The following is a 14,021-nucleotide window of genomic DNA, read 5'->3' as shown; positions in this document are numbered from 1 at the left end:
GAAAGTTAAGTGAAGGGTTATCTAATTCAAAATGTATGAATTTTTGTTATACAGTTTTTCAACAGGTCGGGTTCATAAGACTGATTAAAGCATATAGAACTGCCAACCAATAATAAACTATTCCAATGTCAGTATATTCTTTAAAGGTCTGTGCACCCAGATCACTGGGACTTAATACTATGAAATGGTTTTCCTTCCTTTTTCCCAAAACTAACAGTATATCTAACCGTGAAGAAGGGGCTAAGTTTATTATTCACCTGAAATTCGTATCAGCTATTTGAAAAATAAGCTGGTGAACAAGCATTTGCTCCAATTAGCCTAGCACACTCATTATGAAGGCTTTTTTATGTTGACTGTACAGCTCCGGAAAAATGTTGTTAAAGCAGAGCCTTGTGGTCAAATGAATGAGATTCTCCCCAGCCTTTTTTTTTTGCTGGATTTGTTGGGTCAAATCTTGCATTATTTCTAAAGGTTCTCTGCTCTGTCTGAAGAGTGGAGCATGTCATTTGTATCATTGAATGGTGTAAACAGTACCATAACAATGTAAAATGCTCACAGTGGCTTTATAAATATGCACATGCACATTATGGATTCAAACAAGCAAGTCTTTGTTCAGTTACAATATCCTACAATACTTTTATAACCTCCAAATATTTCAGTGTATTTTGAAGCAAGGAAGGATAACTAGAAATGGATTGCAACCCTCCAAAGTAAAGTTGCCATTAACTGATAACTGTTGTCATGACGCGGCAGATAATGTGTGCTAGGTGGATCAAATCCACAAGGGAGACTTGATCATGTGGTCACAATGGTTTTGCAATTTGTATTTTACTTCGATGTGTGTGCACTGAATTCAATAATAATAAGTCCACCCTGACTTCAGAGATTTTTTTTTAGGAAACGAAATTAAACATTTATTAACAAAAGAGAAGATTTGAGCGCAAACATAGGTCTACAAATTACTACTATAATAACTTCTAAGACCCCTAATTAATCTGGCCTTCAGTTACACCTCTGTTAAGGCAACAGTAAAAACAAATAAGATTTAAGCTGATCCAGGTAAGTCACCACAATACTCTGGGCAGTAGAATTCAAAGTGGCTTTTCCCATCTTTGGTTTCTGTAGACAGCAGGCTAGATGCATAAATACTGGAGGCTTTTCTGGTAGATCTTACAATGCCTTCCCTGACACACAGCCTCAATCCTTTATAGAGGTTTCTCTCTTTTAATGTAAATCCCATTATTCCCATATGTCTTTGGAACTTTACCTTTCTCATAATATAAATCTTTTCATGTGCTAATATTATTCGTAACCTTTGGAAAAAAATAAACACACTGTCTGGCCTCGCTTCTCTGGCTAGATGTAACATCCTACCATCTCTTTGAAATTCTAACTTGTCTGAAAATTCAAATTCTCCTCACCTCACATTCTAAAACTTCAGCCATGTTTACGTATTTAACATTTCAAACCTAGCTTCTTTTGATGAGTCAAAGCCTCCAAAGCAGCTGTCTCCAATTCAATTAAATCTCACACTCTCACACACGCACACATTCACACACAAAACACACACACACAAACACACACACACACACACACTCACTCCTCACTCTTTCTCTCTCACACACACACACACACACACACACACACACATCCAAACCCCACTATTAACCTACTTTTACAATAAATCATGATAATATTATGAGAATTATTAAACTTTCATGATACTATTCACAAATTGCTTTTGTTCTGAGCGGTGAGTAATTTCTGATTTCATAATATCTCTTTGTACCCTGGCACCATATCCTACTCTATGGAAATAAATTCCACCTAAATTATTTTTGATCTGTTAGTGGCTTTTTTTGTACTTATGCACTTTTGTTCTGTCCTCATCCACAAGTGAAAATATTTTTTCCACATCTAACTCTATTGAACCCCTTCAAAAATTTTAAGGCCCCTTTTTCTTCTCCCAGGGAAAACAGTTCCAACGTGCTCAATATTTCTTAATAGTTGAATGCTCTCAATGCTGGTAACATAATAGATCAGGAGCTTGCGGTAGTAATGGTGACATAACTGTCAGCATTCACCGTTGTTACTTCTCTCAAACTGACAACTTCTGGAGTCTGCATATATGCACAATAACACATGGAAAACCAGAAGCTGCTGGCAGCGATTCTATGTTCTCCAGAGGCTGCACTGCTGAGGTTCCTGTTAGTATTTGATCAATTAGAAATGATTGAACTGATGAGAACTTCCAATCTTACACTATTTAGTCTCACTCTAAAAATCCTTGATAAAGTTGCACCTTGTTGAGTAAGGTGAAACTGGATTTTTAACAGTCTGCCAAGTTCATAATTACTGCTGAATATTACAAGAGTAAGTTTATATTTGTTGAATCCCAAATTTGCCCATTAGAAGAAATTACAGATTTTAAAATTTCAATAAATGTTTGCTACTTTAACTTATTTCTTAATGCATGTCCCAGTCATTTATATTGTCATCTATAAAATTTTAAATTATGTGAAAGGATTCATTGGTCTTTACTACCTGCTTTGCTATATGTGAGAATACTTCAGTATGATTGCTGGCTTTCCCTGCTTGATGCCACCTTGGCTACTGGACACTTTTGAGATCTCCTTGATTTAGCACCAGATTCAAACACAGATTAGAAAAGGGAAAATTCTCCACAGAGTGCTAGTTTTTTTGTGGGCAGCTTTCTGCGACTCTAGTGAGTGCCATTGCAGTAATTATGAATTTTTCAGGTCTTAAAATCCAGTTATACCTCATTCAACAAGGTGTAACTTTATCAAGTGTTTTTACAGACTATTGTGTAAGTAAGGAAGTTCTCATCAGCTCAATAAGCTGACTGCAAAATCCAGCTCATTGTAAATCTTTTCTGCATTTGCTCAACTGCTTAAATATCCTTTTTTTGAAGTTTAGACACCAGAACTGTATACAGTACCCCAAGTGTGGTCTAAGTAAGTTTTAATATGCCCTTATACCTGCTTTTTTAATCAGTTACTCCAGAAATTTTATCAGCGCTATTAATGGTCGTATGAACTTGTAGCTATCTTTAGCGTTTTATGTATTTGTGTTCCCAAATCTTTGCTGTTCTGTCATTTTGTTTCTTGCCTTCCAAGGTGTGGGTGCTTTACTTTCTTCCCCTAGCAGATTGAACCACCACATATTTTGCCATATTGAATTGAACCTCATTTACCATTTATGCACTGATTCTGAACGTCTGTTTGTCTCCTGTACTTCGGTGCAGCCCTCCATCTCTGAGATACTTGCCATTTTTTGGCCCCTACTTGGTTTGAGTTTCCTCCTTTTTGATTTTGGATGGATTCCCAGTTGCTTCTGAAGTTAGCACTATTCTTGCCATGCTGTCAGCTGTGCTTACCTCAATTAATTTGGTGAACTTGCTTCCTTTCTAGATACTGGAAGCATACCAGAGAACATTGCTTTATATCCTCTGTGATTGTGTTTTGAGCCAATCCTTAGACACGTGATGTTTTTAAAACCCTTATATTACTTGTCTCTGCATCTACCCTGACCTGAACTCCTTAATATCCTTCTAATTTTCCTCAATATGAACTGCTTTAGCTCCAGAAGACAGCTCACCATCCCAAAGGCATTTTGCTCATGACATATGTTAGCTATCCACGTTCCTGAGCATAAATTTTCCTCGACTATACTTTCTCTGTGACCAGAAAAATGTCTTTACCCAAGTTTTATTTTTTGACTTTCTAACTATTTTACTTCTGGAACCTGTGATATTGGACAGTGCCTGGTATCTGTTCGCTCGTCTATCTCTTGGGTAGTTCTGCCTGATTATTGCATTTTTCTTTTTCTTTTCAACCTTAATCCATCCTGTGTCTCCATTCCTGTAGCTGCTTTTAGTAGCTATTCCTTTATCATGACAACACCTATTCCCAATTGTACGGGGTTTCAACCCTTCATTCATTCTCAAGGTCTGATGCTGGCTTAACCATATTTATTTTACCGGTCATAACTCATTCTTGAAATCTAATTATATCCCCTCAGCTCTGTCAACCCTTGTAAGCCCCTGTAACTATGACCACAATGATTTCATTAAAGTTGCGGATTAATGGACAGCTTTAACATCTCTCAAGCTGTCTGGTGTACCTCTCTATCTCACTTGTGAAAGTTCCACAGTAGACTGTCATTGTGGTCTTCATTTTTCTTCTTCTCTCCTGATTCTTGTGCATTATTTTAAAAATCCCAGCTGCTCTCTTTTTGCTTCACTTTTATCTGGTGTTCTCTTTTAATTTTTACCCTTGTTTACATGAAGTACTTAATTTGTCTTATTTTGGGTGACCACTTTGCCATTTCACACAGATGTTCACTTTCACTTTATTTCCACTGCACTGTTCTCTAAACTTAGGTACTGTCTTTTTAAATCTGCTGCTTGTGTTTCTCCAAGATAAAATAACTAGAGTTACTGATCCATGTATTTTTCCTGCTCCCCTGTTAATTCATCCGATTGCTGAAGTTTCATGCTGTTTAGAGGCTTTGTTAATTCGAGCAGTTCCAGTGGCGCAGCATTGTCCTGTCACGGTTTACCTTGTTCTTGCATTAGATGGCTCATGATGGAGTCGCTGCATCTTTTGATTTACGTCTGCCAGTATTTGGCTTCTTTGGCATCTCTGCAGCCCAGTGTTTGCTTTTTTCCCCAAATCTGTAAGGATTGATTGGAGCATGTGTTGTCACAGGTGGACACAGTGCTACGGTGTAATTGCCTACACCTCTCTCATCTGTATCTCTGAAAGAAAAGATACCCGCTTGAAAGGGAACTTGTTTGAGTTAAGGTGGGTGATACAACAAAACTGCGTGGTATAACAATCGATTAAAACTATAGTTAAACAGGTTAGCTGTGGAACACTGAAATGTGTATTTCACCTTTGCAAATTGAAAGTTCTGTTTTATTGATTTCACTTGGCTAATGTTGCATTTTTTATAAAATCTTGAGCTGGCACTGAAAATAGTGGTCAAAAATCATCCCAAAATGTTACCTCCATTTGCCACTGTAAAATGTGAAACTGCAAACTCCAGCAGTGCTTGATGTAAACTGGCTACATCCTATGAATTCCACATTAAGCCTGTGCACTGGTAACACTTGGATCTTCCCAGAAGCTCTGATTGCAAATTTGGATGCATGTGAATCATTTGTTGTTGTGAAGTAATGAGTTGAGAATGCTGAATTGCTTTGGGCTTTTGCAAAGGTACTATTTGATACTTGGAATATATTGTCAAGAATGCCCTGAATTTGTCTCGGATCCAAAACACAACAGAAGAACAAAGGAAACAGGAGCAAGAGTAGGTTATTCTGCCAGTTAGCTTGCTCTGTCGTTCAGTTGGCTCATGGCCTTCTAACTCAACTGCATTTCTTACACTATCACTATATCCCTCGATTCACTTAGTAACAAAAATCTACCATTGCCTGACTAGAATATACTTGACGACTAAGCATCCAAAGCTTTCTGGGGTAGGGTGTTGCATTGATTCACAACCCTTTGAAGAAATTTCTGCTCAACTCAAGATATGGACTGGCCATTTAGATCTGAGACTATGACACTAGTTCTCCTCCCTAGGCAGGGAAAAACATTCTCCCAAAATCCCTGTTAAGTCCATTAATTTTACGTGTTTCAATAATATCACCTCTCATTCTTCTAAACTCCAGTGAATACGGACCTAGTCCACTCAGTCTTTCATCTCATATGGCAACCCCCTCACTCAGGTATAAGTCCGGTGAACCTTTGTTGCACTACTACTAAGGCGAGTATATTTTCCTTAGGTAAGGCGGCCAAAACTGTATACAGTATTCCAGGTGTGATCTCACCAAGACCTTTTACAATTGCAGTAAGACTCCTTTACTCTTGTACTCCAATCCTTTTGTAATAAAGGCTAACATACCATTTGTTTTCTTAATTGTTTGCTGTACCTGCATGTTAACTGTGATTCGAGTACATGCACACCCTGGTCTCCCTGAATACCAACATTTCTTGGTCTCTATTTAAAAAAAAATTCTCTTTGTTTTTCCTTCCAAAGTGGGATAGCTTCATATTTCTCCACATTATATTAAACTGCCACATCGCTTCCCGTGTAGTGAGTGGGAGGCAGTGGTGTAGTGGTATTGTCACTAGACTGGTAATCCGGAAACTGGGGTAATGTTCGGAGGACCTGGGATTCCACGGCAGATGGTGGAATTTGAATCCAGTAAAAATCTGGAATTGAAAGTCTAATGATGACCGTGAAACCATTGCTGATTGTCATAAAAACCCACCTGGTTCACTGATGTCCATTAGGGTCCTTACCTGTTACCTGTGGGAATCCAGACCCACAGTAACATGGTTGACTCTTAAAATACCCTCTGAAATTGGGCATTGGAAATAAATGGTAGCTGAGCCAGCGATGCCCACATCCCATGAATGAATAAAAAAAACTTAACCTGTCTATATGCTTTTGCACTCTCTTTGTGCCTCCTCACATCTTACTTTCCCACCTAACTTTGCATAATCAGCAAGTTTGGTATATTATACTCTCCTGAGTCATTGATATAGATTGTAAATAGCTAAGGCACAAGCACTGAACCTTGTAGTACCCCACTTGTTATGGGCTGCCACTCCAAAAAATGACCCATTTATTTCTACTGTTTTCTCTGTTAATTAGTTCTCAATTCATATTAATATATTACCCCCCCCCCCCCCAAAACCAATCCTTTGAGCCTTAATTAATATCTGCTTGTTCAGCACATTATTGAATGCTTTTTTGAGTATCTAAATATACTACATCCACTGGTTCTCCTTATCTACCCAATTAGTTACAACCTCAAACTTGATAGATTCCCCTTTCATAAATCCATATCGATTCTGCCCAATCATATGATTTTGAGTACCCTGTCATGATGTCTCAAGCCATTTTCTGGCCTGTTTTTCTCTCCCTCCATTCTTAAATGGTGGTTTGCTACCTTCCAATCTATGAGGACCATTCTAGAATCTAAGAAATCCACAATCACTGTTCCCACCAATTTTAAAACTCCAGGCAATTGACCATCAGGCCCATGTGGTTTGTTGCCTTTTAGGCCCTTTAATTTCTCCAGTTGTTTTTCTTAATACCAATTTCCTTAAGGACCTCATTTTCACTATATCCTTAGTTACCCAAAGACAGATATGATGTATTTATTTAATGTCTCTCCTATTTTCTTTATTCCGTTATAATTTCTGCTGCCTTTAATGGACCCACATTTACTTTCACTAATAACTATTTTATGCATCTAACCAAGCTTTTACTCTAGTTACTGGTAACCCTAGTATTCTATTTTCTTCATTTCTTGGTCATCCTTTGCTGAATATTTAAACCCACCCAATCCTCAGGCTTACTATTCATTTTGAGAGCATTATAACTGTTCCCTTCAATCTAACACTATATTTAACTTCTCTTGCTAGCAACGGTTGGACCACTTTCCCTCGGGAGTTTGTCCCTCTTGGGAATGTTTATTTGTTGCGAATTATGAATTCTTTTAGTTTATTGCCATTGTTTATCTACAGTTATATCTTTAAATCTCTTTCCGAATCTATTGTAGCCAATATAACCTTTCATTTACCTTGTTGCTTAGTTGAGATTTAAAACCCTAGTTTTATGCTTAACTAAATCATTCTCAAACTCTATATAAAGTTCATCAAATTATGATTACTCTTCCCCAGATGCTCCTTTGTTGCAAAGTTATTAATTAATCCTATCCCATTACTTAAAATAGCCTGTTCCTTAGTTAGTTCCTTGACATACTGATCTAGAAAATATCTTTAATGCATTCCATGAATTAGTCCTCCATGTTATTACCACAAATTTGGCTTTCCCAGTTTGAGTCTTAAAATTATCACACCCGTCCCAATCCCCCCACCATAATTACCTTACTACCTTGTTACAATCCCTACAGAGACTGATAACTTAAAAAAAAATGAGAACTTCCAGTGATTGACTGAAAGGAACATACTGCAAGATATTGTGTTTTAAGACTTCTGCTATAACAAGCTAAAAGCAACCTTTACTAAACACTATTTCAGTAGGCAACTTGTACTCTCTAAATTGCAGAAAAGTTCCCCATTGACTTGTAAAACAACCAAAAATCCCCTCCATAGTTGTAATTTACCCTGTCCCTTAATTGGGCACTTCATTCTCCAGGAGCCAGTCCAAGGTGATTGAGCTGCTGAGGGCTTGCTTCCTTTCTTTCCTTTGCTAGCTGGGTAACTCTTAATCCCAGAACTGACTTTCACAGTGAGGGATGAATTGGAGGTTCTTCCCTCTAGCCAAGCTAGGCGAATCTTTCAGTCTTGTTTAAATCCTCTCAAACTTAGTCTCTGTGATCAGAATGTGAACTCTCAACCTGCATTTTATGTGGTGACTGACAGGGCCAGCATTTTCTTTGTTTAAGATTCAGGACCAGCTGCTTGTGTTTCTCTGCTCACTTGCTCTCTCTCAGATTCTCGCAGATTGACTTGTCTGAGAGGTTCAGGGTATCTTTACAAAAATCCTATAAGTTGATGCTGCAATGGCTTCCCCACTCAAAGCCCATCTCCATGACAGTGGGAATCACATGGGCCTTGTATCCATGTAGGAACACTGATTAACTGTCTTTTAAATCCTGAATTCCATTGTATCTTGGAATTTATTAAATAGTCTAAATTATAACTGTTTATAAAACCTGACACTCTTAACACCTCTCTGTTATTTGGAGACGAACAGTTTAATCACTGTCAACACAACTGCCCTGATTATTATTTATAGGTGTGAATATCTCTCTCTAACTTCCGAGCAACGCATCCTTTAACCTTTAACAACCGAGTCATGCAGGCTTGTTAGCAGAGTTCGTAAGTCACATGATCCCCTTCATTCCTCCACCTTGTCCCAAATTAAAGACACAGACCCAAAACGTCATAAACTTGTAAACCTCATTTGTAACACCGTTGTTACATGCAACTCTAATTCCCCGATTTATACTCTGCCCAGCACCACAGCTACTGTTATGGAGCCTATTATCCACTACCTATATCAGTGTTTTCTGTCAATTTTGATTAATGGATTCACCCAAACTTATTCTAATTTTCCAAGTCTCCGTCCTTACTCCCCCTCCCCCCGGCATGGGTTCGATGAGCCAAATGGTCACCTGTATTGCTATGGCACCATATCCATTTTGCCTAGCTCTTCTTAAAGTCCAGTATCCTTGAATATTTAATTCTCGACCTAGATCACTCTGCAACCACATCCTCGCACTTTGATCAGCCCCATTAATTTTTATCTGTGCCATTAATTCTTCATTTTTGTGAATGCTTCATGCATTCAGATATGGTAAACTTTTGTTATTTTTCCCTGATATCACCCTGGTTGCTAATGTCCCATTATCTTTAAGTGCTGTATCCCATCCTGATCCACTTTGCTTGCTTTTATCCAAATCACTGCTCTGCTCTACATCCTTGACATTTCTAATTGCATTTGCCCTTTCCTGAATCCTCCCACTCTTCCCAATCACCACTTTCTTTAGCCCAACCTACTCTTAAGTGTTTTAGTTTGCTTTCTTTCCTGCTGGCATCATTCCACGAGAGAAACAGACCCTCTTATTCTGTAGAATTGAAGAATCCGACAGGGAGTGGTGTTTTCCTTTAGCATTGGACCAATTCACAATTTGTTGCACATACCCTGCTCTCCAACAATTAACTTAATTAACAGTATTTTAAAGAAAGCTGTATATGTGCTTTTAATAAATTAGTGGCTATGCATTCGCTTAGCACTTCAATTTAGTTGATTTAAGAAATAATGGTTCGAAGATAGGAAATGGGGAGGTTTTTTTTGAAGGCCACTAAGTTTCCATCTGATATATGTCCTTATGAATAATCTGTGGAATATTTTTTAACACTATAGCAAAACGCTGCATGTGTAAGCAAGACATTTGGACTCAGTTATCCCAATAGCAGAATTATGCAAAATAAAGATGATTTATATAAATTATTAAAAATAGTCTGTTGATGACCTAGAGCAGTTATTCAGATATAAAATATCATCCAAATAAGTTTTCTGCATTTTATCTTTAATAGCATCACCAGCAGAACAATATCTTCAAGTAAAACTACCGGACGAGGTGGTTATGAAGATCTTTTCATACTTGCTTGAACAGGACCTTTGCAGAGCAGCTTGTGTATGTAAACGCTTCAGTGAACTAGCTAACGATCCAATTTTGTGGTAAGTAGGCTTTGATCTTTTTGTAGTCATTCTCTAATTTGTCACTAACCCTTTCTGTAAGTTTTTAAAGAACAATCCTGTCTACATTTCCAGTTTAAATTATTAATTCAGACATTTCCTGTATTTCTCTAGCAGGTAAACCTGATATAAATGCCATCACCTTTCATGGACAGTATATTATGCTGTACCTAATCCAAGCCCATTGTACGCATTTTTAAAACAAGCTGGCCAGCAAATATGACTATTTTCAGACTTCTGTCATATTAACCTAAAATTTTACGTTAAATTTATTGTGAAAGATTTTCATTTGTTTACATAAAATGAAATGCGATGTTGTTTAGAGACATGGTTCAAATATATTTGGAATTTTAATCCTTTTTGTTGGAACTTGTTGAGCAATCACCTTGAGCTGCGAGTGATTAACATTAAGGCCTATGTATATTGAGAGCAGGAAAGAAGAGTGCCTTCTCGCTGCTGATTTTCCCAGTTGTGTATGAGATTTATCTTTATAGGCAAAAATTGAAAGTCATTGTCAGTGACCTTGTTAGGCCATTTCAAAGGGCAGTTGAGAGTTAGCCACATTGCCGTGGATCTTGAGTCACTATAGGCTAAACTGGTTAAGGAACGCAGATTTCCTTCTCTGAAGGACATTTGTGAACTGGTGGGCTTTTAGAAAAATCTGGTATATTCATGGCCATTATTTCTAGCCTTTCATTCCAGATTTATTTAATAAATTGGATTGAAATTCCCAATTGTCTTGGTGGAATTTGAACTTGTGCATCTGGATTTTTAGTCCAGGCCTCTGAATTGCCATTGCAGTGGCACAACCACTCTGCTACCATACCCTGAAGGTCTCTTCACAAAAAGCTGGAGAATTGTGCCAAAATTGGGAAAACTGTTTCACAGATGAGACAGCAACATCTACTTGGTTATAGCTCTCAGCCAATGTCCCAAACTCCTCTATCACTATACCTAGGCATTTATTGTCCCATTGACAGGACAAACCCAACAGAGATTGCAGTTTTCCTCATCACTAGATAAAAAGTATTAGGCAAGCAAATGGGATTGAAGGCTGGCTGACAAGTGCCCCAGACCTGATGGTCTGCACCCTAGGGTCTTAAAAGAAGTAGCTACAGAGATGGTGAATGCATTGGTTGTAATCTTCCAAACTTCTGTAGTTTCTGGGAAGGTCCCATGTTTGACAATGTAATAAGCAGGATGGATAAAGGGGAATCAGCAGCTATAACATATTTGGATTTCCAAAAGTTATTTGAGGTGCTACACAAAAGGTGTTGGAGGTAATATATTAATGTGGTTGGAGGATTAGCTAACTAGCAGGAAACAGTCGGGATAAATGGGTAATTTTCAGGTTGACAAACTAACTATTGGGGCCTCAAAGGGATCAGTGCTGGGGCCTCAACTATTTACACTCAGCCCCTTCATCTAAGTCATTAATATAAATTGTATTATAGCCAAATTTGCTGGTGATGCAAAGGTAGGTGGGAAAGCAAGTTGTGAGGAAGACGGTCTGCAAAGTAATATGGATAGGTTAAGCAATTTGGTAAATGGAATATAACATGGAAAAATGAGATCTCCACTTTGGTGGGAAGAATGGAAAAGTAGAATATTATTTAAATAGAGAGAGACTACAAATTGCTGCAATGCAGAGCGGTCTGGGTATCCATATAAATGAATTGCAAAAAAGATGACATGCAGGTGCAGCAAATAATTAGTAAGGCAAATGGAATTTTGGCCTTCATTGTAAGTGGGTGGAGTGTAAAAGTAGGGAAGTCTTGTTGCAACTGTACAGGGTGTTGCTGAGACCACACCTATAGTACTGCATGCAATTTTGGTCTCCTTACTTGCATTAGAGGTGCTTCTGAGAAGATTCACCAGATGGATTCCTGGAATGAGGTGGTAGTCTTATGAGGAAAGTTTGACCAGGTTGTGCCTATATTCATTGGAAACTAGAAGAAAAGAGGTGGTCTTATTGAAACATACAAGATTCTGAGGGGATAAAAGCAAAATATTGTAGATGCTGGAAATCTGAACTAAAAACAGAAAATGATGGAATAACTCAGGCTTGGCAGCACTTATGGAGAGAGAAACAGTGTTGACGTTTCGAGTCTGTATGACTCTCTCCAGAGCTGTGAAGAAGTCATACAAACTCAAAATGTTAATGCTGCAAGGATCAGTGCTGGGGCCTCAGCTGTTTACAATTTATATTAATGACTTGGATGAAGAGACAGAGTAATGTATGTAAATTTGCTGACAATACAAAACTAGGTGGGAATACAAGCAGTCAGGAGGACACAAGCTGCAAAGAGGTTTGAAAAGGTTGAGAGTGAGCAACAAGGTCGAAGATGGGGTATGATGTGACCAAGTGTGAGGTTATTCACTTTGGTTGTAAGAATATAAAAGCAGAATGTGTTTTAAAGGATGTATGTTATGATCCCCAGCTGAGGTTACATCTGGACAAGCCTGATCCCAGAGTGGATCCCAGCTTGATCCTAACTTTTTAATTTGTTTAGATACGTGGAGAGTAGCTACTGAACAGAGTTACAGGTGTCAGCTGACGAACTTTTAACAAAACATAAAACATTTATTAAACAAGATAAGATTAAACTATATTACAATACTCCTTCATCCACAATTATACATTTACAGCTATATACAGATTTGTAAGGATAATACAAGTTACAAAACTATCTTATACTCTAATGTTCAGAGTAAGTACATGGACTGAGTAAGTACACAGTCCGTGTACCAATATGCATCCTATGGTCAGACACACCACGCTCTGAAACCAGGTGACAGATGCCACCTCAGCTAGATGCTAATGGATCTCTCCTCAACTTCCCCCAGATGCTTATCTCATCGTGAGCCAACTGGCCTCACTGAGCTCTGTCTTTCACATGAGTGTTTCCAATCTCCACTCTCCAAGATCTCGCCTTGGAATCTTCTCCCAAACCAACACTTTCTCTTAAGATGCCTTCTGCAAGGGTTCACTTCCAAGGATTTGAACTCTCCTTCTGATGTTCCCCTTCCCTGGTTCGCCACATGCATTCAAGCTGTTTTCCACGCACAGTCTCTCACTAACTCAGCCATCAACAGTACATCACTTTCACATGCCCATAGCAAAGAATGTCAGACCTTCAGCCATCTCTCTGGACTTTCTTACCTCTTCCAAGGTGTTCTCTTTAAGCTTGAAGCTTTAAACGTGAAGCTTGGAGCCTTTCTCTGCCGCTCACTCATAACTTCGCTTAATGGGACCTTTTCCAGGTTCCTGTCCTTCTTTTGACTAGAAGGCCTGTTTGGGACTTTACCCTGTTTCTGTCTCACTCCTTTGGTCTTGGGACCTTTTTAGAGTCTTTTGGGAAATCTGCAGCTCCCTCTCCCAGTGTCCAGTCTCTCTGGGGTCCTGGCTTCAAACTGAAGTTAGAACTGTTGTTCCTTTATCTTTTGTGTGTGTGTCTGTGGGAGGGACCTGCCTCGCTGGACCCCTGTTGCTAGGCAACAGCCCAATTTTTCTTCTCTTGTGTTTGCTTAACTTAAGTTGTAAACTCTCATTAGATATGCAAGCACCTTTTTAAAGTGAACTAAAACTCAATTTGACATTTCTTAACACACGGATATACAAATCAAACTTAAACTTTAAAACTAAAACTCATTCGTAATACCTACAAACACCAATATAACTTATTTAAACTATCTCTATTTCCTAACAACATGACAGTTGTAAAGGTAGATGTTCAGAGAGACTTGTGTGT

The 14,021-nt window shown here is 38.3% G+C and overlaps 1 protein-coding gene across 5 annotated transcripts in view; it reads left to right on the top strand.

Moving 5' to 3' along the window:
- The window catches only part of LOC121289979 (F-box only protein 11), a 133,335-nt gene that overhangs the window by 60,525 nt on the left and 58,789 nt on the right, over positions 1-14,021 (top strand). For 4 of the 5 annotated variants that reach the window (XM_041210009.1, XM_041210028.1, XM_041210040.1 and 1 more), the window contains one exon: positions 10,107-10,251. In XM_041210009.1, the coding sequence (XP_041065943.1) occupies positions 10,107-10,251 (145 nt within the window). Of the gene's footprint in view, positions 1-4,730; positions 4,827-10,106; positions 10,252-14,021 lie in introns of all 5 variants that reach the window. The other variant, XM_041210051.1, reaches the window with a different exon arrangement.

The sequence above is a fragment of the Carcharodon carcharias genome, chromosome 2 (assembly GCF_017639515.1).
Source record: "Carcharodon carcharias isolate sCarCar2 chromosome 2, sCarCar2.pri, whole genome shotgun sequence".
Lineage (NCBI taxonomy): Eukaryota > Metazoa > Chordata > Chondrichthyes > Lamniformes > Lamnidae > Carcharodon > Carcharodon carcharias.
This window is presented reverse-complemented; position numbering and strand designations above follow the sequence as displayed.